Source organism: Leucopleurus acutus (assembly GCF_964270905.1).
Source record: "Leucopleurus acutus genome assembly, chromosome: 6".
NCBI lineage: Eukaryota > Metazoa > Chordata > Mammalia > Artiodactyla > Delphinidae > Leucopleurus > Leucopleurus acutus.
The window spans coordinates 49,560,807-49,586,596 of NC_139149.1; the positions used below are offsets into that span (position 1 = coordinate 49,560,807).

Genomic DNA, 25,790 nt, shown 5'->3' on the forward strand with positions numbered 1-25,790 from the left:
GTGTATCTGGATGAGAACATCATCTGGCTGACGCCCTGATTTCGGCCTTCTGAGACACTGAGCAGAGGACCCCGCCTTGACCTCTGGCCTACAGAACATGTGCAATAATAAACGGGTGTTGTTTTAAGCCACTAAATTTGTGGTAATTTGTTATGAAGCAATAGAAAGCTAATAAAAGCAAAGGCAGATAATACCATAACCATTTCACCAACAAGGAGACTAATTCAGGAAGATGAACGGATTTGCTTAATTTTATTCTTAAAATTAGTGACAGGACTGAGATTAGTACCTCAGATCCACATTTATACCCGAGCATTCTTTCCACTGTACTATAATGCTCCACACTAATGAGTTTTACTGGTAGCTTTTCTTTACCTCTGCCCACTAACAAGGCAGAAATTGAAAGTATAATACATTGTCTTCTTGCATACAGCTCAACACAGAGTAAAGCAATGATTTTTATTAATTCTCACATCAGTTCTGTAGTATAATGAAAACAATCATCAAAATCATGTTAAATGTTAAGTTGATAATATTTTAAAAGAATCTTGAATCAAATGTCAATCTTCATCACTAAACAAACAATATTCTGAATAGTTAAGATCAGGAAATGTTATTGGTAATTCTACCCACTTTTTGTATTGTTTATTAGGTAAATTATTTTTGAAAACGACTACAAAATTCTTTATTTTGAGACAAGGCAAATCTAGGCCTTTGTGCACCATCATCGTTCCCCAAGCCTGGAAAACAAAAGAGAGAGAACAAGAGGAAAAATTAAATGCACATTCATGGACTTCCCTGGTGGCACAGTGGTTAAGAATCCACCTACCAATGCAGGACACACGGGTTCGATCCCTGGTCTCGGAAGATCCCACATGCCCTGTGAGCCAACTACTGAGCCCACGAGCCACAACTACTGAAGCCCGCGCACCTAGAGCCTGTGCTCCGCAACAAGAGAAGCCACCGCAATGAGAAGCCCGCACACTGCAACGAAGAGTAGCCCTCCCCCGTGCACAGCAACGAAGACCCAATGCAGCCAAAGATAAATATATAATTTTTTTTTAAGAAAAGCACATTCAATTAAGAATTCCTTTCGGCCAAAGTAAAATTAAGCCCACAGCAATTTACTTACTTGGCCACATTCTTTGCAGATTATCTCTCCATTTGTTTGATAGTCAGCAAACTTTGTTTGCAGTGCTTTGTTTCCTCTCACAATGTACAGTTTCCTAAAATTATCAAGGAATCAGAATCACCCCTGAGAATTCACACAGGACCAGTATGCCGCACATGGTACGCATTGCTGGGCTTGCCACTTGTCCACATGCGTGCACCAGCCAGCACCTCATCCCTTCTTCCAGATCAGCAGGTACCTCTCAAGGGGTATGTGGCCTTTTGTAGCTTCTTTCAAGTCTGCTGATTACTTTAACTAGACTTAAGTTGTTCAAGAAGTTAAGAACAAATATGAGCATTCACAAACTGATGTGCCTTGGATGAAAGTGGCTTTCACTTCTCCTTTCCTGCCCCAGTGCATATATTTGAAAACTGTACATGAAATAGGGTTTATAATTTGGGGGCTGAGAAAGGAAAGTTCTGAAAAATAATGAATCTCATTTATACTATTTTGGAAGAACATTTACAATACAACCTGCTTCATCCCTTATAAAGAAATTTAAAATTAAGTCTTCCTGGACTTACTTGAACTCTGGTGTCATATTGACATGGTGCATCTTTTCAATTACGTGGATAGCTTCTCCAGAGCAGGCTAGCACATTACAGTTTTTACAGAGAAAACTTATTAATGATGGGTTGTCCTTGAATTGCTTTGCAATACTTCTCCTGATTTTCATTTTCTTTTCCAATATACTTTGCATCTGTAATTCCAAAATCTGCATCAAGAAAAGAATATTCAATGTGGTCTTTTTCATCGTTTCACTGAAGTAAGTCTCCTGGAATTCAGAGATCTTAGACAGTTATGAAAATGTACACTTGACTCATGAAATTCTATACTTGGTCTAGAAATAGAAGTAATGAGGTGATGGCCCCCAAAGAACTTAGTATAGAATCTTCTCCTGTAATCACAGAAATATGGAATCCTCAGGTGTTCAGAACACAGCCCATTCCATTTTAGAAAAGTTCTGTTGTGAGAAAGTCTTTGGCAATATTAAAAAAAAAAAATCCCTCTAAGCCCCAGCTCCGTTAGTTTTAATTCTGTCTCATAAAATAAGTCTAATTTTTCTTCCACATGGAGTCTCTTTAAAGAACTAAACACTGTTACTTCATCACCCTTAGTCGTTTCTTATCCATGATAAGCCCCCGGTTTCTTTCATTTTTCTTCATATGTTGTAATTTCCAGACTCTTAGCTATCTTTATCTCCTCTATACATTTGTGACAGAAAATACTAGTTTCCCACTCAGCAGCCATTCTTCATAGGAACAGAACTATGATTTTATTCTGAGTGGAAATATGCCAGCTAAATGAGGACATTTCCAAGCCAGTGGCCTTTGAGACATAAGAAGATGTTGAGTGAAATTTCCAGGAAAGTTCCTTAAGTATCAGATAGTTGGCATGGGCACTGTTGCCTTTTCCATCCTCCTCTTCCTTCCTTCTTAGAGTGAACATGCAGCAGCTGAAATTCTAAAAGCTTTGACCTTGAGAATGGAAGCCAAATAATAAAAGGGCAGAGAAGAGAGAGAGAGGAGTTTTGGCTTCCTCATGACGTCATGGAGCGATTGTATGGGTCTAGATTGCCCACTGCCCACATTCTTTATATGAGAGAATAAGTCCTTAAATTTTTCTATCCCCCATTCTGTGGCTAGTAGAGAAACTTATCAATATTTCATAACAGAGAAAATATAGGTTGTGAGAGATATAAAACCTGAGGTAGGGACTGGCCATTTCTCATACCTATACAATTTCACAATAGAAAACCTAGTTCTTAAATAATCTACCTCCAAACTAAACCTCTCAGAGATGACAAATTTATATTAAGTTGTGGAGGAAGCCATTGTTTTCCTTAAGATCGAAGGAAAGTTTTCAGTAAAAGTAAACTACCAGTGCTGAGGAGCAAAGCTGAATGGCCCATCTCTTTGGCTCTCGCCTCTGTGTTTTAGACCTTGATTTGAGGCAGCCATATTTAGCACAGAAAAGAGAACAAAACCTTGCAAGTGAGCCTGCAGGCTATGACATAGTTTAATCAGACAAGTATGAAGACTAATTTCCCATGTAAATTATAACAATGTAATGAATTGAAGTATTCTGTTCTTTAAAAGTTTAATTAGGTTGTTCTTGCAAGCTATTTACAGGTCAGGGAGCTGGTGCAAAGATGATTTGGCATACAGGAACAGATACATGTGGGCAATTAAGAAACAACTATGAGCTTGACAGAAAAAAAGGCAGCAAAACCGAGGTCAGTGTTTGGAAATGTAATCAGGACACCGGAAACCAAAAGAGTAGCTCTAAACTAGTAAAGAATATGAAACAATTAGAGGGGCAAAAAGAGAAAATAAATCATAACAAATATATGGGAGGCACAGCTATGATCAAAGCCCAAATAAAATGTAAAAATGTGGCAAATGTTGTTGGGTGAAGGCCAGGGAACATGGTTAACACCTTCAACTTGCTCCCAGAAGTCTGATTTGATTGAAGAAGCTTTTGGTTATGTATAAACTCAGTATAGGACATGGAAAATAAACCTCCCCTTATGTGTCAACTCTCACCATTGATTAGTGGTTGCCTGAAAGTTGTGTTGAGGAAGTTCTTAAATCAGAAGAAAGGAGTGCTTTGACCTGGTGGCAATGGGTGCTGGGGGCTTTGTACAGAGTAGTGGTGGCATATACCCCACGCCATTGCCATCCCTTCTCTGGGGTTGTCTACCTGGAGTAGTTTTAGGAGAGTAGGTCTCTTAGCCAAAGGAGACCTAAAAATATAGTCCATTCCAGGGCCCCCAAAGGGACTGGGTCTTTTTCTAGAGATTATCTGGAAAAATGTGACTCATAAACTCCAGAGATGGTTCTAGAGTTTATACAGAACAACGGGTCTTGAAATATCAACCTTTGAAAACATCCCACTTGACTGATTTATTTAGGACTTTAAATGTAAAACAATAACTTTCCAGGGGTATTATATGGCCACAAATGTTTGATCTGACGCCACAAAATGTTTGGTTTGCCTTATATTTAAAGGGGTTTTAAAATATAAATTCATGTAGAAACCTGGCCAGGAAACCTTGGAGTTGGTTATAGCAATGCACACCAATTTGAAAGCATCCCTTTTGTGAAACTCTATTTAGGGTAGAGCCAATTCCAATGTTAAGAAACTAACATTCACACCCATATGCAAGGGTGTGAATTTTCTTCTAAATGGATTGTTTGCTATTATAGTAGTTACAGTCTTTAATTCAGTGGTATGGGGGATTTCCTGAAATATTGTAGAACTACATTCTTCCTTCACTGCATTCCTCTCACAACTCAAATGACTCCATGTTAGTAAACTGAGATGCAGATAGATGATATATGATGTATTTTCTTACCATTCAGGGCTAGCCTCAATGTCTCTCCCTCTAAGAAGCCTTTCCCAAACACCAAACCTAAAGTGCTCATCTAGAAGCTTGTTTCACATTGTCCTGTTCTAATTCTCCAGCTCTTCTTTCCATTCGATGTATAAGTTGCCTTATTTCTGTTTATTGTTTCCCCTCCGCAAATCTCACCATGTACGTACTCGAATATAAGTTTCATGCAGCAGGGGTCTATCTGCGTTGCTTGCCGCTATGTTCTGTTTCTACAATGTTGCCTGACACACAGTAGGCAGTTCACAGATATTTCTGGAATGAAAAAATTGTGCCTGTACCGATTAGACCCGACCAAAATGACCAGGTGTGGTTGAACGAGTGAGTTGCACTAGTCTTTCTGGATTAGTGACAACCTAATTTTATATTATCAAAGTTTATAGAACGGCTCCCTGACAATTTCTGCCCACCATGGATCTTGATTCTTTGTATGTGAATCTGGACTCAGCACAGCTCATCAAACTGGAATTTATAATTCAGCACAGTTTCTGTCTGGAGACTTAGCCACAGAGATATCAATGGTAACCACAGGCAGCCATTTTCAAGGGAAAACCAAAATTCAGAGCTGGCCCAAAACAATACCTTACGAGCATACTCCTCTGGTTTCATATTTTGAACACGGTCTATAGCTTTATACATCATTTTCTCTCGGAAATCATTAACTGTCTCACGTTCAATAACTCCTGAGCCTCTTTGGGCAACCAGGACGTAGGTGCTCTCGTCAGCTCTGGCTCGACCACGACTCTGAGAACAGAAAGAAAGCAAGTCAATGAAGGACTATGCCTTGCTGTGAATGCTCCCATTTTTGTCCTGGAATGATATTCACTGCTCAGTCTCCCAGTCCTCCAATGATCCCTCTATTCTCTGTAAAGTTAATTATTTTTCAGTCTTTATTAGTCGGCTATTTCAAACTCAAAATGCACCTTAATGCAGAAAAAATGTTCTAGAATGAGGGTGGTTAAGTCCCCACACCAGCCCTCAAAAGCCTCAATAACACAAGACTGTCCTGTCCCGCCTTTCTGTTCCCCGGGGCACCCCTCTCAAACCCTGTGAACCATCATCAGTGGTTTGGGCTGGGGAAGTCCCACTGCCCCCCACCTCGTAGGAGGGATGAATGGGGAGAAGGGCATCTCTGACCTTGCCACCAGAGCTGTGGAGAATGCTGCTCTGTTCCTGGCATCCTACCTTCAACGTTGAGCACGTATTTCCATGAAAACATGCTCAACATGGTGATACATTTCTATAGTCTTCTGTATAAAGTGATAATATTTAGGTACATTTTCAGTAAAAGAAAATGTTATGGCCTTGCCCAGGAACCTCATTATCAACTCTAATATCACCCTCATGAAAAATGCATTCTGAGTAGTGAGGCACTGAATAACACATGGACCCCTGAAATCCAAGTATTTCTTAATTTGGTGGCTGTCTGGTTATCTGGTTGATTTCTATTTTCGTAGGAAAACATATATTTTTAAAACTATGTGTGCTGTTTTACTAAAAGAAAACAAAACAAGAACACAAAATCAAAAATTAACATAATTGAGGTATTTGAATGTACCTGGACCATGGCTATTTCGTTAGTGACGAGACCATAACGGATAACGATATTACATTCTTTAATATCCAGACCTTCTTCTGCCACTGTGGTAGCGATAAGCAGATTTATTTTTCCCGTGCGAAATTTACTAATGACTTCTTTTTGTTCATTCTGAAGAAACATTTTAGTAAATTAAATGTTGTAACACTAAACACATTAAAATCTCCTAATTAGGAAAAGAAATATTAAATTGCAACTGGTCAGTGTAAATTAAAGGATTAAATCATACACGGATTTGCTGCCATCTGTTTTTGGCATTGAACAAAGACATGATGGTGAGACAACATTTGATTTCCAATCTGGGATTACTATACAATGACAAAAATATTTCCATCCTCCAGTCTGGAGGTGGGAAGGCCATCATTTATGCCAAGGAAATAAATTGATGGGTGACTTGGAAGGAAGAAAGGAGATGCTTTCAGTTGAGAAGAGGATACAGCAATAAGAAACTAAAATAGGCTTTGCTTTTTACTATTGATACATTAATTTCAGACTCTTTAACAGAGGATAAGATGCAGTGACAATTTTAAACATATAGTTGGATTTTGAGTCACAGAGAAAATACACACGGTATACTGCATTTGGTCATTTTAAGAGACATTCAAGCAAAAAAAAAAAAAAGAAAGAAACATTCCTGGAAGAAACTGAAAACATTGGCTGCCTCCAGTGAGGGGAGCTGGGAGACTGGAGGACAGTGGTACATCCTGTACCTTATTAATTTTGAAAGAGGTAAATATTGTACCTTATTAATTTTGAAAGAGGTAAATATATTTCTGTTCAAAAGGATATAAATAAAAATGAAAGATGTTATTAAAACCATAATTAAAACAGCTATATTTGTGGGAAAATCTGAATTTTGAAAGTTAATGTAGGTAAAGTAATCAAATATGCACTCTGGCCCTTGCATAGGAGGAATGATTGAGCATAATTCTAGCTCGACGTGGCCAGTAGAGTTTTATTTTCATAACCATTCTTATCAAAGCTGTTGGTCCAGTGGCCTTTGGTGCACATTCACCCTATCTTTTGCCCCCAAACATTAAACAAAAATACACCTGTCAGACAAACGTATGTTCTCCTATTCCCATCCCTTTCTTTTCAGAGGCAGCATGTCAGGTGTCTTTATTTGACACCTAACTGCTGGAGAATCCTGCAGAAAGATCGCTCTCCAGTCTTCTCTGATAATTTCTCCTTCTTGCACTCATATCCACTGATAAAAACTTACATGTTTTTGGATTTTAGCAGATGTTTTTGCCTTCATTCACAGGAGTAACTTTAAAAAGGAAAATTTCAGACACAGTGTCAGACCCTCAAATCATATCACATAGATGCTTAACTCCTCTTCCAATAAGTCCAGCTCAGTTCACAGGTTAGGATGTGGGGAGTGAGGAAGGGGGCATGTTCTAAATTTTGGCATGCAGCCACCAAGTCTGAAATGGATAAGGAGCAAAAACTAGCTTTGAATGCATACCTTCCATTTGTACCCCATCTCTTTTCAAAGAGGAGCTGAGGCCACATAAAATCAAAGTCTTAACACTAAAGCTAATAGAATAAAAACTTAAAAACAGGACCAAAAATGAAAGAGTATAGGTATATTACTTGCAAGGATTAACACATAGGCTGAGAAAATGAACTTCAATTTTGCCTGTGAGTTTCCTGGAAGCTAGGGCAAAAAGGGAAACATATTAAGTAAACCAGCTCTCATCATAAAAAAGGATGTAAACTCCTTACCCAACAAGGAGTTTGTTTTTTGAAAGAAAACAGTGCATTCTCTGGCATAAACTTTAGAAGCAACTTTAACATGAGTACATGTAGAGAGTATACTGAGAGTTATGGTGAACAATTTCAAGAATGACTATTTTTCAGCAAACATTAAAACAGATTTAATTTGCTCCAGTGGACCAAATGATGATGAGCATAACAGAACTGAAGTGTCCCCTTGTCCAGCAAGACTGAGGACCAATATGACTTCAGAACATTTTACTCTAACAAGCTATCCTGGTTTCACCCATGCTTATAATCTCTATGACTGTCTTTTTTCTCTCCCAAGTGTTTTTTTAATACTGTGCACAAAAGTAGTATAATGAATTGAAAACAAAACAAAACAAATCTTAAAAAGGAAAAGAAAATCTCTCATAGTCCCAAATCTCTAACACATCAAATGTCTTAATTTTTCCAAATTCCCTTAAAGATCTCATTCTATGCAAACATATTTTACATAATTCTAATTATAATGCACACATTTTTGTGGGAATTTGATTTTTCCACTTGATATTATATTGCAATTGTTTTCCCATTTTGTTACTAAGTTTAAATGTCAATCATTTTTTGCAAAGGAAACTCAATCTAGAAAGTTCCTCCAAGACTGTGGAAAAAATGATTCTTAGAACAATGGTTAGCCTATCAAATACCACAGATTGATTGCTATTAAACAATCTTCTTTCAAGAACAAGTGTTTCATTCCATTAAAGTATTGGTGGGTTGGTGGGAAGATTGATGAACAAAAGACTACAACTAAACTGGGAAGGGAAATAACGGCATAAGGAAAAAAAATCCAAAAGGATGTTTTCACCTGTGTCATGGGCTTGAACTCACTGCTGTGTCCAGCTCCAATCAGATGGTGGGCTTTGACTCCTACTTCTGCAAATTTTTCATTTTCAGTAATCCACTGGGAAAGGGCGTATGCACTTTGTCGTGTTTTTGTGAAAATTATTCCTCGTGCTGATTCCTCGGCCCTTGTATATTGTTCCATTATGGTGTTTCTCAATTTGGTAAGCTTTTCATTTTCATGTTCTGGGTTTACAGCCAGCTTTTTCAACATTTTCTTATTTTCTTTAAGAAATAATTAGTTTATTTATTTTCTTTTTTATTGACGTATACTTGATTTACAATGTTGTGTTAGTTTCGGGTGTACGGTAAAGTGATTCAGTTATATATACATAAGTATTACATATATTCTTTTTCAGATTCTTTTCCATTATGGTTTATTACAAGATATTGAATATGATATTACAAGATATTGAATATAGTTCCCTGTGCTACACTGTAGGACCTTGTCACTCATCTATTTTATAAATAGTAGTTTGTATCTGCTCATCCCAAACTCCCAATTTATCCCTCTCCCACTACCTTTCCCCTTTGGTAACCATAAGTTTGTTTTCTATGTCTGTGAGTCTGTTTCTGTTTTATAAATAAGTTCCTTTGTATCATATTTGAGATTCCACATATAAGTGGTATCACATAATTATTTGTCTTTCTGTCTGACTTACTTCACTTAGTATGATAATCTCTAGGTCCATCCATGTTGCTGCAAATGACATTTTTTCATTCTTTTTTATGGCTGAGTAGTATTCCATTATCTATATATATCTATATCTATCTATCTATCTATCTATACCACATCTTTTGTATCCATTCATCTATTGGTGGACTTTTAGGTTTCTTCCATGTCTTGGCTATTATAAATAGTGCTGCTATGATTGCAGTGTTTGCGTCTTTCACAATTAGAGTTTTCTCTGGATATATGCCCAGGAGTGGGATTGCTGGATCATATAGTAACTCTATTTTTAGATTTTTGAGGAGCTTCCATATTGTTCTCCATAGTGGCTGCACCAATTTACATTTCCACCAGCAGTGTAGGAGGACTCTCTTTTCTCCACACCCTCTCCAGCATTTACTATTTGTAGACTTTTTAATGATGGCCATTCTGACTGCGTGAGGTGATACCTCATTACAGTTTTGATTTGCAAGAAATAATTAGTTTAAATTAGTAAAATATGTGAATAACTGGAAGATTTTATATAATGAAGTACTAAGATGTTCAACTACAGTTAGTCTTGTGCCATATCTAATAATTAGGCTAGTCTTTACTATAAATTTATTGCAGTCATCTTGACAATAAAACCAGATGACCAAATGATTAATTATGATGATACAGCTCATGGCTACTTAATCCCATCAATCAGAAACAGCCCCAATATGAGGGGGATTTCTTCTTTCACAATGAAAGATTATTTTAAGAGGGACTTTTGGAGAGCTCTTGAGAAGCAGTGGGTTCATGCTAAAGAGGTAAATGCATAAGACCATGCAAAAATGTTACACTGATTCTTACCCCAAAATAAAGTCATGAGAAATCCATCTGTCTCATCCAGCTTCAAAGGTTTCTTTTCATCACCTGCATCTTCATCATCATCACCATCATCATCACTCTCATCACTGTCATCTCCTAGGACTGCAAACTTCTTTTCTTTCTCATCATTGTAGAAAGTTTCAAGGTGATTATATGCATCAATCATTCGGATTGTATCATTAATTTGTAGGGCCTCATTGTACTTCCTCAGATGTTCTGCACAAACACGATCTTTGCGATTTCCTTCTCTTGCAGCTATGAAAAATATGTTATGTGGAGTGAAATAATGATAGAACACCCCCTCAACTGTGCTGTGGACTTGAATATGTTTATGATACTGCCTCGAAAATAGGCTTCACCATGTTTTTGAAATGAGCAAATTAAGGCTCAAAACGTGCCATGAGCACTAAAAGGGGGCAAGTTTTTTGACTCCTAGACTTGCTACTTGTATTCTGCATCAGCAAGAAAACATACTTGACTCATGCTGACTCAGAGGAATGGCATGAAAAACATATTGTTTGCGTTTGCATTTGGAAACAGAGATACTAATATTTATCTTAATATTTTAAATATACAATAAGTGAAAGACTCTGGAGATAAAGAGAAAATGAATTGGTGCCTCTTTCCTTAGATAAGGAATTAGAACGTGTTTATCCCTGTCCTACTCAGAACACAGAAATTCCATTGCCTATTACACTTACTTTCGGTTTGCTTGGGAATATGTGATCTGGAATCATGGCATAAGCATGGGATAAATTGTGTTATGTCAAAACCCAAATTACCTTGTTTTTCCATTTGAATGAGCCATTGTTCATAGGGTTGAGTTCCAAAATCTGACATTGGACTAATTTGGCAAAAACTTTGAATCTTTGTCATTATTTCTAGAAGTTTATCTTTAAATGGATCCTAAAAACAAATTGTACACTTATTCTTACATGTTTATATTGCTGAATGAATAACATTATCTTTGTTAAAATAATCTCCATGTTATAACAAATTTGATTCAGAATCTTTGTCTAGACAAAGTAACAAGTCACTCTGATCACCTCTTTGTACACTGATTTTTTTATCAGCTTCTCTTCTACTTCCAGCCTCGAGCCACACCACACCAATACCAGGTATCCCTGCTGGAATTTCCAATTTAAAAGTTTACAAAAATAAAATTAATGAATGATATACACTTTGAATGCTAATAGTAATTTTTAAAATATATATTAAAGTAATGCACCAATTATTTAGAAAGCTTGTAATTTAATTTAGAAAGCATTCCTTTTTGAAGAACTGGTTTCAGTATTATTTCTACCAAAATAAAAAGTTAAAAGGTAGAGTTTTGAAAAAAGCCAGACACAGAAGAGTACATACTATAGGATTTCATTTATATAAAGTGCAAAAGCAGTCAAAAGCCATCTTTGGTGTTAGAAGTCAGAATAGTAGTTATCCCACGGCGGGTGGGTGACTGGAGGGGAGAATGCGAAGTTTTGAGCGTTGTGGCAGTGTTCTGTCTCTTGATCTGGATTTTTCTTTTTTTGGCCGCACTGCGCAGCATGTGGGATCTTAGTTCTCCAGGAATCGAACCGGAGCCCCCCCTGTATTGGAAGGGCAGAGTCTTAACTACTGGACCACCAGGGAAGTCCCTTGATCTGGATTTTGGTTATACAGGTGTGTTCAGTTTATGAAAATACAGCAATATGTACACTTACGAGTTTGAACTTTTCTATACGTGTGTTATGCTTCAATAAAAAGTATAACCAAAGTTAATTAAGTTAAAAGGTAAGATGGCAAATTCTTTTAAAATATACCCTGAGGGGACTTCCCTGGTGGTTCAGTAGGTAAGACTCTGCACTCCCAATGCAGGGGCCCCAGGTCTGATCCCTGATCGGGGAACTAGATCCCACATGCATCCCTCATGCATGCCGCAACTAAGAGTCCGCATGCTGCAACTAGGAAGTCCGCATGCCGCAAACAAGAAGTCTGCGTGCCACCACTGGGAGCTGGCACAGCCAAAATAAATAAATAAATTAATTAATTAAAAAATAAATAAATAAAATAAAATATACTCGGAGGATGTTGTGGATTTCTTTTTTAGACTGAAGGTCAAATATATTCATTATCACATACATATAAATGAGATAAACATACCAATTAAAAGGTAAAATGCTGTGAGATTTAAAACTCAGATATGTCCTACATACAAGAATCAAACATTTATAACATTCTCAAAATGAAAAAATTATATACAAGAGATAAATTATATAGAAGAGATTAATAACTATTACTTTGCTCTTTTATTGAGATATAATTGACATATGACGCTATATTAGGTTTTTTTTTACATCACTTTTTTTTTCCACACACGCACACTGTATTTTATTTTTACAAGAGATAAATAAACTGACACCAAGCGTTGTAAATGGATGACCACAGATGTTGTGGATTTTTTTTAATGATTATGATTAGAAACATGCATTTAAACTTATCACATAAAACTGAATAAGTAACAAAAAGTGAAAAAAAATAAAGTACATTCAAATGTGTTACTTCAGCTGGAATAGATAGTGCTGTTTTTCAGAATTTCCAAAAAAGAATGACCTATGGCAATTGGTTGCTAACGTTAGTTCAGTTCCTACATTTCAAACACAATGTTATCTGTTATGCATAATTCAACATCCTTATGAGGTAGATTTGCAAAGATTACACTTATTATCAAGTACACACAGCTAAAATTTATGATGCTTTTTATATTTTACAAAAGAAAGTACTGACATAATGTACTGGTTATAATGTTCAAACTGACTCTCAGTTGGTTTTTATAATCAGTGAAGGTGTTCATCACAAAAATACCATTAAATTAAATATTTCACTGCTTTACTGTAAGTATTTTCATAAGAAAGTAAATGTGTCAGGTAGGTAGGATTCCCATTATCATTGCCAACTGTAATCTGTTACCTCTCTTCAATGTCAGGAAATCAATTCTGGAATTCATCAAGAAAGTAAAAAGAATAAAAGAAACTATGGTGATCCCTCTAGTTTAGCCTTACAACCCTCCTCATCCCCTCCGCCACCCCTACCCCATAGTGGCTCATATGAAGTCAACCAACCACTGAGCTACTCTTCATATAAACTAGAAAGCTGAACGAAGAATTGAAGAGAGACTTCACAGCAGTGCTTTGTTGCCCAATATCAATAAAAAAGGAATAACACTGTAACTTTTTTGCTAAAAATTTAAAATAACATTCTTCACAGGGTCAGTATAAATAATCTTTGCATCGTTCAGTTGTGAACCATCAAATGAATATAAAAATTTAAGCACATACTTCTTTGGTGTCATCTGCGATTACGAACTTTTTACATGGCTCCTTTATTTGGTCTTTAAGTTGATCCGTATTTTCTTTCACGGTTTTAATGGTAAATGCATCAAGATTGGCACATATCTGAAAAAGAGACATTTTTCAATATTCAAATACTTTTCCCTTTCAATTGATTCAATGTAGAATTCTTTCTCATGTAAGAAGTAAGTAGCATGATTTGCTAAACATAGCATTTTAGTATTGCTTTACTGTGGATCTGACTAACCAAAAACATTTATTCTGATAGATTAAAAAAAGAACTTCTAAATCAAGTTGGTGAAAAATTCCAGAAAAAAGAAGTATTTATCTTCATTCCTTACATTCCATTTTCCAGCTGGAAAAATTGACATGAAGAGAGTACAGAAAATTGCAGAGATGGGAAGAGAATGATTATGAGCTAACCATATTACATGAGGCATTTTAAGGGTCATCTTGACATCCATGGATCATATTACCACTTTCTTCTACATATAAAAGCGGGCAGTGCAAAGAGAGGAGCAGCCAGAGCCCATGTGCCTGGATGTGGATTGGAGTTAGTCCTTAATGCTAGTAATAAATTATATGTTGGAACCAATAATTGTGCTCTTGTCTACTCTACGATTTTTACTGACCTCAACTTAAAGGGACTTAACATACAAATGCAATGCCTTGGTGCCAACATACTTTGTGAGTTACTCTGAATTCATTCAATGCTTGAGATCAACAATAGTACTTTATGTGTTGTTACCATTTGGGGGCAGCTGACAAGAAATACACCTTTAATTAAAGGTTCTCATATCTCCATTTTCCTATTTAATTTGAATTGCCCAGAATCTGAGTATCACACAGAACAAAAAAAGGCACAGAAGAAAATATACAATTTAGAAACTCAGGGAATGTGTATAAAAATTAGAAACTTTCATAGTTTATGCATATTTCTATATCAAGTAGATCATTAAGTTTAACAATGGGGTAGATATTTAAAAGAAGGTATTTCATTTGTCCCAATTTTTCACTAATTACGTTTGCTTTCCACAATTTTTGTGATATTGTTCTGTGTCAAAATTGTTTATTAAGGTACTTACTGTTTTGTAGAAGATTGAGTGTATTTACTTTGAAGTGTATAGATTTCACTTAAGTGATGATCATGGAATACCATCTTTCATGCACGCCATGGCACTTGGACTTAATCTTACCCAAGAAGCACTGTCATTTCCTTTAACTTTGGTTTTCTTGGTTACGCATAAAGTTAATGATTTACTTACTTTTAAAATGTGTTCTTCAGCTTTGGCTTGCTTTCTGGCCCCTCCAACACCTGGCGATGCTGTCAGTCCCAGTATCTGAGGTAAGGGAATCACTGGTTTGTCTTCTTTCTCAAGTCTGTTGTTTTTCAACTTCTGGTTCAAATAACGCCTCATGATGTTATTATAGACTTCTTCTTTGTTGGTGTGATGGCATTCATCAATAATGATGAGAGAAAAGTCTTAAAAGAAAATTCAAATGGTTCATTTGTCCATCTTGGCAAGGTACAGTGTAAAAGTACCTTTAAGCTAGGAAACTGAGCAGCCAAGCACCTTTCACCTTTCAAGGGGAAATGTAACTATCCTAGCCACCTGTATATACAGATGTTTGTGTATATTAATCATGAAACTATCCCTGTTAGACACTATCCCCACTTAATAGATGAGTTTTGGAAAATTTATAGATCTAAAAAGTGTTACGGGATGGACTTCAAACCCTGGCTTATTCCTCAAAACTCTCAGGATTACATTTTTGTTCTTTAAAAAATATTTAATTTTAAGTTGGTGAATTTTATTTTCATTCTATCAAATGAAAAACATGATTTAAAAAGGAGTAATTTTACCTTGTTTTAACATTGCATTTAATTATTATGATTATATATACTTCTTTCCTTACCTCTCTCCTACCTTTTCTTCCCATCCCCTACAAAATAGAAAGGATTGTATTTATTCTATGGAGAAGAAGGCATATCTTACAGGATCCACTAATATGTAAAAAGAACTTGTCGGTAATTAAAAATACGGAGTGAATGAAAAGTCCAGTAAGTGTTTGATTTAATAATTATATTCTTATGCAGAATAAAGTGATCTAATTAAAAACTTACCCAACTTTTTGTTTGCTTCCCTAAGGAAGAAGGGTTTGAATGAAAACTTAAGCAATGGAAGACAATCTAAATCAAAATTATCGAGTGGGAGGTTAGGGTTAGCAGATGTAAGCTTTTATACCTAGAATGGATAAACAACAAGATCCTACTGTACAGCACAGAGAACTATATTCAATAACCTACGATAAAAGATAATGGAAAAGAATATAAAAATGAATGTATTATATGTAGAAATGAATCATTTTGTTGTACAGCAGAAATTAATACATTGTAAATCAAGTATACATCAATTAAAAATTGACAAAAAATAATAAATCAAAATTAATCAACATTTTAAAAACTATGTAACTAATACAGCTTCTGTTACTACCTTTAGTATTACTAATTCTTTTTACAAAAATAAACATTTCAACCAACCTGACAACTGTACACCATCATCTTCGCCTTCTTCTAAGTTTAAAAGGGAGTTTTCAAGGATTTGAGCTGTACTGATAATAACATCATGAGACTTGACAACTTCTGGAAATGTTATTTTCAATTGGGTATCACCACTTAATCTAGTAACATGATACCATTTCTTCAAAAATGGTTCGAACTCTTTGCGGAAGAGCTGTTCAACTAATGGTACCTTTAAAAATGCCAAAGTTAAAAAGAGAGAAAGAGCATTGTCAAACAAAAGGAGTATTGCTCAAAGGCCTACTATGTGTCGAGCATTAACAGAGGTGTTTGCGTTATCAGTTAATTAGGTGTAACAACCTATCCATCATTCCATTCATTCACGTGTCAATAAGTATTTATTGAATGTCTATTAGGTGTAGACATTGTGTCTGGGACACAAAGATGTTTAAATTATGGTTCACAACTGTCAGGAACTCATTCTAGCTGAGCACATGGACCAAGAATCAACAAAACAAAACAAATTATCACAACACAATGTGATCATTCTCCCATGGAAACACATAGAAAGTGACAGCAAAATGGAAGAAGCAACTGACCCCTCAAAAGAGGGGTTTAGGAGGAATTTTAATCTTGTAAACCATGGGTCAGTGAAGAGATAAACTGAAACTAAGGCTGAATAAGAAATAAATTTTGAGATTGTAAAACAGGGTCAAGCTATAAAGGGCTATGAACACCAAGCAGAGTACTTGAAATTTTGTATAACAGTTCATAGGACCCTTATGAATTGTTCTGTAGAGTTATTTTTTGGGAATCAGGCCAGAGGCAACCTGCCTAAGGAATTGGAGGAAGCAGAAAACCAAAGGTGAAGAGGCAAGACGTTGCCTAAGGGAAAGGATGGCGGTGAAAGGATGGACTGCTGGACTAGCTTTGGTGGCTGAGAAAGAACAAAATAGCAGGTTCCTTAAAAAATAAAAATTCAGTAACCATATGATTCAGCAATCCCACTCCTGGGTGTATATCTGGAAAAGATGAAAACCCTAATTTGAAAAGACACATGCACCCCAGTGTTCATAGCAGCATTATTTACAATAGCCAAGACATGGAAGCAACCTAAATGTCAATCAGCAGATGAATGGATAAAAAAGATTTGGTATATATACACAATGGAATATTACTCAGCCATAAAAGAGAATTAAATAATGCCACTTGCGGCAACATGGATGGACCTGGAGATTATCCTACTAAGTGAAGTAAGTCAGACAGAGAAAGACAAATAATGATATGATATCACTTATATGAGGAATCTTTAAAAATGATACAAATGAACTTATTTACAAAATAGAAATAGACTCACAGACATAGAAAACAAACTTATGGGAGTTCCCTAGTGACCTAGTGGTTAGGATTCTGGCCTTTCACTGCCATGGCCCAGGTTCAATCCCTGGTTGGGGAACTGAGATCCCACAAGCTGCGTGGTGCAGTCAAAAAGAAAAAAAAAAGAGAAGAAAAGAAAAACAAACTTATGATTACCAAAGGGGAAAGGCGGGGGAGGCATAAATTGGGAATTTGGGATTAACAGATACACACTACTATATACAAAATAGATAAATAATAAGGACCTACTGTATAGAACAGGGAACTATGTTCAATATCTTGTAATAACCTATAGTGGAAAAGAATCTGAAAAAGAGTATATATAATATATATATATATATATATAAAAAAAAACTGAAGCACTGTGTTGTACACCTGAAACACTGTAAATCAATTATACTTCAATTAAAAAACAAAACAAAAACAAAAACACCAAATCAGTGAAAACTCTTTCAGAGAGGCTGTCCAGTGAGTGCGTTGGCACTGAGGTGACTCCCCCTGATTGTTGACTCACAGTATTTTCACATTTGCTAACAGGTCAAAGTGCAAATCTCCGTGAAGACCCTGACCTGCAGGACCATCACCCTGGAGGAGGAACCCAGCGATTTCATGGAGGATATAAGTGAAAGCTAAAATCCAGAATAAAGAAGTCATCCCCACTGGCCAGCAGAGCTCCTCTCTACAGGCAAGCAGATGGAAGATAGCCCCACTCTATCTGACTACAACTTCCAGAAAACATTGCCCTTGCACCTGCTCCTCTGTTGGAGGGGGGGCTGTCAATTCTTCAGTCTTTCATTCACAAGGCCCAAATGATGGCACTACTCTTTGTTCTACCCCAATTTACACTTAGAAATTACCAGCTTCGGTAATAGCTGGACCTGTTCAAAGTGTTAATAAAGGTTTTGTTGCATGTAGAGAAAGAAAGAGCTGACTCTCTGTATGTTGTAGTGCCTGCTGCAGGTGGCTGAGTTGACGCGGCAAGGCTACACATCACTAGTCATTCAGAATAGCTCCTATACTGGGGAAAGGAATAACCAGGCCATCTTGAAGGTCATATCCTAGGAGAATTTGTACAATGGAAGCCCAGGAGTGTACAGTGTGGCAAATAGAGTTGGCAGGAAGAGTTTCAAGGCCAAAAATCAAAGAATGTACATTATACTCCTCATAATTTAATTACCTGATAATGTGATCAGTGGTTATCTTTCCGCAAGGTATGCATTATTCTTTTTTTTTTTTTTTTTTTAACCTGAGATGAACTCCACTTATGTGAAAAATAAGGGCTGGCTGATCCTCCTGGCTGGAGAGAACCGTGTAGGAAGAACACATCTTTGTATTATTATTTAGTAGAAATGTTGAGGGCTTCTAAGAGTGAATGTGGAGGGGAGGAGGGGTTAAATGGAATCCATGAATTCCAAGGAAACAAAGTGAATCAATAACCAAGTTTGGTAAGTGAAAGAGCATAACACAGGGTAGAAAGAGAAATTTTCAGTTAGTGGTTCCCACCTACCCACCCACCTCCAACCCCAAAGTGAAGTCTCTTGTCTACTTGCCACAAAATCAATTCAGAGATTTGGAAAATACAGACTCCTGAGCCCCACCTAAGAACTACTTAATCTAGGGACCGACCATCTCTGGGGACTGAGTCTTAAAGCTTGTGCTTCTTTTTTTTTTTTTTAATTTATTTATTTATTTATTTATTTTTGGCTGCATTAGGTCTTTGTTGCTGCGCGTGGGCTTTCTCTAGTTGCCGCGAGCAGGGGCTGCTCTTCGTTGCGGTGCGCAGGCTTCTCATTGCGGTGGCTTCTCTTGTTGCAGAGCACAGTCTCTAGGCGCGCGGGCTTCAGCAGTTGTGGCTTGCGGGCTCTAGAGCACAGGCTCAGTAGTTGTGGAGCATGGCTTAGTTGCTCCGTGGCATGTGGGCTTTTCCCGGACCAGGACTCGAACCCGTGTCCCCTGTATTGGCAGGTGGATTCTTAACCACTGAGCCACCAGGGAAGCGGAAGTTTGCCCTTTTATGAAGCTTCCAATATGACATTTAGTTCTTTTTAAAATTTGAGAACCACAGCTTTTATCTTTCTTCCACAAAGTCATTTCCAATTCACTTTTCTAGAACTATTCTTTTCCTTCTACTTATACAAGAAAGAGGAAATAATCTAAGAAGGAAGTCAGCAAAAAAGATTCTGGGGAAGAGAAGGAAAATTAAATTTAGTGCAGATAGCATGCTCCAGAGGAGAGAAAGTGAGCTCTGAAAACAACTGCTCCAGCTACTTGCTTATTGTGTGACCTTGGACAAGGCTCTTAATCATCTCGATTTCCGCATTAATAAAGTCAGGAAAATATTAACCTGTGGTGGAATTGTTATGAAAATTAAATGAAATAGAGGCTGACATATTGCCAGTACTCAGAAAACTTCGCTGGTATTTCACCATCCTTTTATTCTAGCAGTGGAGAATGACAGAAGGGAGGACCAGTTCACTTCAGAAGAAAAGCATTCAAGTCTCAGCCTTGCTGCTAATTGGCTGGATGACCCCTGACAGGCCAATCAAAGCCTCAAAGCCTCTGTTTCCTGATTGGTAAAATGGAGATAATTATGGTTACTTCAAAGAATAGCTGTGTGGTTTTAATGAGATAATATAAAGTGTAATACAATATTTATTATTATATTAATACATATCTCTCATTTCCTAGACTGTAGACTCCTTGAGGGCAGGATCTGCATTTGATTTGTCTTTAAATACTCTCATGTTGTTGAATGATTTAAGAATCTCTATACTATGGAGTGGCATAAAAACCTGAGGTTCTGCCCACAAAGGGTGGGCCGAGATCTTCCAAAGAAGCCGCATCTTCTGGTCTACAGAACAAAAAGACAGTGTCACAGGTGGTAGCAGGTGTTGGAAATCCTGAGACTCACTTTGGGTGGTGTTGACTCCCTACTGAAGGACACAGAGAGAGCCAGATGCAAGCCTGACATGGCTAACTGGGAGGCATGTGAGCCTCTGGGAGCCTTTTCCTGAGGTGTGACAGAGTGCCTGCCAAGACCAATCAAACCCAACTGCTACCCACTTCTGCTGAATCATATCGGGCTGCATTATAGCATCTGAAGGAACCTGGGACTTCTCTCTCATGATGTTGAAGCCCTAGATAGGAAATAGAAAGTCTGGGAACACAGGTGGTGTTTTCATCTTTCCCTGCCTGTAAAGGTGATAGCTTTGGAAAGGATGGAGGGTGATAAAAGTAAATGGTGTTAGGAACAGGATTTCTCCTTCCTAGATCAAGGGTTATAATACCTTGCCATTGGGCCAAATACAGAATGCAGGTTATATTGACTTATTGGGTCTGAGATTACCTGACTCAATCAAAAAGAATTAAAGCTGAAATTAGTTTAAAATTCAAAGAAATGGGATAATAGAGTAAACGATTATGACATAGATGGAAGATCTAGTGGAGGGATTTCTAATAATTCTTAGGGAAAAACAACAGGGAAACAGATCAGGAATTAGACCCATGTCCTTAAATGTCTACACAACAATGCAATGAATATGAGTAACTAATGAGGATAATTTAACATTTAAACATGGCTGCAAATGTGCATTTGTAAGTATCACCTTGATCCAATGGGACGAAAGATTCGCAACCAGAATACAGCACTGAGAGGATAAGGAGTTATACAAAAAGGAAGGTGCGTGAGATGCATACAAAAACATGAGACCTGAAAAGATCAATCAAGATGAATAATATGAAAAAAATAAATGTAAGTATTTGCATTTAGGCTCAAAATTAACTACACAAAAATAACAAGAGAGGCCTAGTTTCACAGATTTTCAAATGAAAAGGAGCTGAGGATTCTTAGGTTATAGAAAACTCCAGATGAGTCTGTGGTGCCAGAACTGGCGATAAAGACAAACCCAGTCACGGATCAAATGTCACATCTCATCTCTCCTATACTCTACACTGAGACTATATCTATAGTATTTTGTCCAGCCCTAGACACTGTGTTTTAACAGGGTTTTAGATAATGTCTGGAAAAGTATGAGCTCTCAGGATGATGAAAAGTCTGGAAACCATGTTATATGAAGAACGTATAAAGCAACTGGAAGTATTTATCCCAGGAAACTAAGAGAAAAATCACTTTAGGGTCACATGATGCAAGCCTTCCTTCTCTATGTGAAGGGCTGTCATAAGGCAGAGGAATTAAGGCTCAGCTTACTCTGTATAATCACAGAGGAACGAACACTAACAAATCAGAGTGTATTCCAGAGAAACAGATTTTGATGAATGCAGGTAGGGCTTTCCAGCAGTGACAGTTGTTCAAAGAATGGATTGAGCTGTCTTGTTAGAAGGAGGACCTCCTTGATATGAGAAGTTACTCAGCAGAGGTGAGAGAACCACTCAGCAATGGATAAAAACAGGATCTCGAAGGAGTCTTTCAACTCTAATAGTCGATGATGCGGTGACCCGATAAGGGAAGAAAAGGAAGGTGATGAATCAAAAATAATTCATAGGTTTTGAGGCTATGTGCTTCGGAGGAGGTAATATAACGAACAGAGAGACAGGCAAGTAGGGAAGGAGAGCTCTTTGGGAGAGTAGATGAAGGGAATGAGCTTGAGGAAATGGCAGAATGTTCAAATGGTATCAAGAGCATCAGCTTAAGTGGTTTCAAATCCAATTAACTTTGTTCTCTTCTCTGGACCTGGCACTTAAGGCCCTGCTCACTGGTTAAGGAATTCCACTTTATTAGTTATAAAGGAAGAAGGGATGGAAGAAAGAACTAATATTTACTGAGTCACTCTTAGGCTTTAGATAGATTATCTAATTTAAACTTCCAACCCTGTATAGGGTAGTATTCTTTTATTCACTTTACAGATGAGGAAACTAAAGTAAGAGAAGTTAGTGATTTGCCCGAAATCAAATTACTGGTAGGTAGAAATTGTATTAACACCTGGATTTCTTTTATTCCAAAAGATAATATCCTTAATAAAGGAAATACATGAAAAGCTATGGAAAAAAATTCTAACGTATCACCATTACCACACACACACACACATACACAAAAACTGTTCTAATAGTGGGCATGTAAGAATAAAGGAGCAATCTTTAGGCTTAGCATGTACATACAAAGTACATTTGGAGCTACATGACATAAATCATTAAGATAGTGGATTCTGAGTATGTTTCTTTGGTACTGAAAAGCAGGTTGCAACTAAAACTTTCAGCATAATAGAAATCCAAAAAATAGAGGAAAGTTACATATATAGTCTATTACTATAATTTCTGTAAAGGAGTAAATGAGAATCTAGTTACCATAAGTAATGGGAAAAAAGACTGTTTCTGGTCATGGAAAAGTGTACTCAATTTTACTCCATAAAATGGCAAAGATTAATATCCCCAATTTGCAAATTTATAAATTAATAAACTCTGATGTATCTGAATAAAGCTCAGGTAACTAGATTTTGTTTAAAATGAAGGAGACCTATACCTGTTTATGAAGATACGCTTCAAAAATCCTAAGATATAAACACTAAAGAAAATCTCAGTTGCATTGAATGATATATGTATATATTTACGTATACAAAATATCTGAAAATTATTTATCGATTTAATTTGATATAAATCAGCCAAATAGTCACTTAATTTTCTCTTCATCTTCAAACCAAATTGCATATATTCTGAATAAAGAGACTTGCCACTTTTGACTAAGCGTCAGTGGTTAAAGAGACTCTAGAACACAATGTTTAACCCTAGATTCCAGGGATATTTTGAGGTCATTTATGTTCATATGCAGTGATAAATTAGTACCAGTTCACCTTAAAGAAAATCTGGGTAAAATACTCTTTATACCTCAGTTACAGCCATTTAACTTAATGTTCTGGCTTAAGAGAAAAAAAATCGACTTTAACAGCTAATAACTGAGATATTACATATAGCTGGAAAAGCAAAGATTTAAAATAAATTACTTATTTTGACATTTTTCCTAATTAAATTAAATGTGTGATCCATTGTTACAAATGTCACTATACAAATGCTTCAGAAAAATAAAATGAAAATAAACCATGTTCTATTTATGTGCTGTTTGAATACCTTATTGACAAGGACTATAACTTTTCCAAGTTCAGATGCTTTTTTCTTCTTGTCCAAGTGATCCTTGGCAATGTAAACGGCCACTCTGGTTTTCCCACTCCCTGTAGGGAGGCATATAATGATATTCTTCCCCTCCAAGGCTGGCTGGGCCACTTCCAGTTGGTAAGGCCTGAGATGCATTTCTGGCTCAGGGGATGCTCTTGGTACCGCATTCTCTTCATCTGAAGGAGGTGAAAAGGAAGAAAAATAAGGAAATAGGCAACACAATAACTAAGGCTAGGAGGCCTGAAACTGAACACAAATATTGTGGCTTAAATTCCCTTTCACGTGTGGTCCAAACCAAATTTCTATTTCCTGTACCAAATGCGTGTCAGCTCTCTGCAACTGCAGGATACAACCCAAGCGCTATGGAAGTGGCCTGGGGAGATGGGGGTACAGAGGGAATGAATTAACAGGATGGAGGCCTAGGAGGGGGCAACACAGAAGAGTCTTTTCACAGAGTGGGCAAAGCCAAGTGGAAATGACTGTGGTGCAGACTTGGCAGTTTATGGTTCTTAATGCATCAGACTTGCCATTTCTCTGTGGAACCATTCTGCCCCACTTTTTTCTCTTAGCCTTTCCACCAACAGATCAAGAGGAACTGGGAAAGTAGGGCTCATTAGTCCTCCTTGTTCTGTATTTCCCTTCACTTTTTATTGCAGAGAAGTATTAGAGCTGATGCTACTTTCCATTTGAAAAACTTTACCTGACAAACCAAATACCAAAGAGCACTTCTGTCTATCTATCTATCTATCTATCATCTATCTCAAGTATCTAAAAATGGTTTCCCCCAAATCCCATTTTTGCCATTTAAGACAAACAGATTAAACAGAAGCAATATTTAGGGAAAAAGAAAACCTCCCGTGCTAGCCTTTAATTTTTATGTTTTCACTGAAAGATGAAAAACGATTTTGTTGGTTTTAACTGAATTGTAACTAATTTTGCCATTTGGTTTTGAATGTGATTTTTATCACTTCTTTATAAGTATGTCTCCACGTATTCATATTTTCCTGAAACTCAAAGCACAATATATTAAAAATATTTCCAATTAACATAGATTTCTAAATTTAAAATACTGACAAAATAAGTACTAACATACATTAATTTTATAAACATTAGAATCAAATCATTATAATATATCTTGGTTTAAATATATTTTGTTTAGAAGTGACCCTATTTATCTAATCAGTCAGGGGAAAAGATCTAAAAATGTATAACTTACCATGTGGAATGCAGTAAAATAAATATTACATCAATTTAAAAGCCCATCTTATGCTTTACGTAATTACAGAAAAAATGAAATGACAGCACTTATCAATATTTCATTACACGTGAAGTAAGCGTTCTTTCTCTTATCAATGATTGCAATAAAACTAAACTAACATAATCCCATTAACTTCAAAAAAGTTGCTGATTGTTCCGTTTCAGGAACTGGATGATTCTATTTAACTGGGTTTTAACTTGTTGTTATAGCACTATCTGAACAGGTAGGAAAATTCACACCAAACACCACTTAGTAAGGGTCATCTACTAACCTGGCAGGACATTTGTCTTCTGTATGGATGAGTAAACACATGCAATACATTTACGTTATCATTGGCTCATCTGCTGATTCATTTCCTATGACTGTCAGGAAAAACTCATTCAAGATCACCAGCTTTTAAAAACATACATTGACAAGTTTTCTTTCCATGCTTGTTTTGAACTCTATAGCAATTATAATTCATCTTTATTATATTTATGTAAGATTCAAGTTGATTTAAGAATATCATTATTTCTCTAAGTGGCTTTTATAGATTATCAAAATTCTAATATTCCACCTATATTTTGAGCATTTGCCACCTAACTTTTACCAAAGAGCCAGAATGTTTGCAAAGGAAGATGTACTTTAAATTGTGTTTTAACACCAAGATCCAGGAATTTACTTTTGCTAAATTGCCATTTGAGGCAGGAAATTTATTAAAAGATATAAGCAAATTCTATTTAATTTCACTCTAGGTACATTTTTTCATAGATTTAAGAAAATAATAAAATTCAGCTTCCCTCAAAATAGTTGCATGTACTTTTTAAATAATCATTTTCCCCTTTTCTTTTTCATGCTTACTACTATATCCTTGGGTAACAAAAATTAAAAAGAGAAACTGAGACCAATTTTCTAAGT

The 25,790-nt window shown here is 36.5% G+C and overlaps 1 protein-coding gene across 1 annotated transcript in view; it reads right to left on the reverse strand.

The window, feature by feature from the left end:
- Nucleotides 1-251: 251 nt before the first annotated feature.
- Nucleotides 252-25,790, reverse strand: part of IFIH1 (interferon induced with helicase C domain 1) — a 56,051-nt gene continuing 30,512 nt past the window's right edge. Inside the window, exons 5-16 of the mRNA XM_082840640.1 lie at nucleotides 23,591-23,811; nucleotides 16,157-16,367; nucleotides 14,880-15,097; nucleotides 13,603-13,719; nucleotides 11,071-11,194; nucleotides 10,271-10,543; nucleotides 8,732-8,991; nucleotides 6,124-6,273; nucleotides 5,148-5,309; nucleotides 1,696-1,886; nucleotides 1,133-1,226; nucleotides 252-740 (exon numbers count right to left, since the gene is read on the reverse strand). Of these exons, the coding sequence (XP_082696766.1) occupies nucleotides 561-740; nucleotides 1,133-1,226; nucleotides 1,696-1,886; nucleotides 5,148-5,309; nucleotides 6,124-6,273; nucleotides 8,732-8,991; nucleotides 10,271-10,543; nucleotides 11,071-11,194; nucleotides 13,603-13,719; nucleotides 14,880-15,097; nucleotides 16,157-16,367; nucleotides 23,591-23,811 (2,201 nt within the window). The 3' untranslated portion in view covers nucleotides 252-560. The remainder of the gene's footprint in view (nucleotides 741-1,132; nucleotides 1,227-1,695; nucleotides 1,887-5,147; nucleotides 5,310-6,123; nucleotides 6,274-8,731; nucleotides 8,992-10,270; nucleotides 10,544-11,070; nucleotides 11,195-13,602; nucleotides 13,720-14,879; nucleotides 15,098-16,156; nucleotides 16,368-23,590; nucleotides 23,812-25,790) is intronic.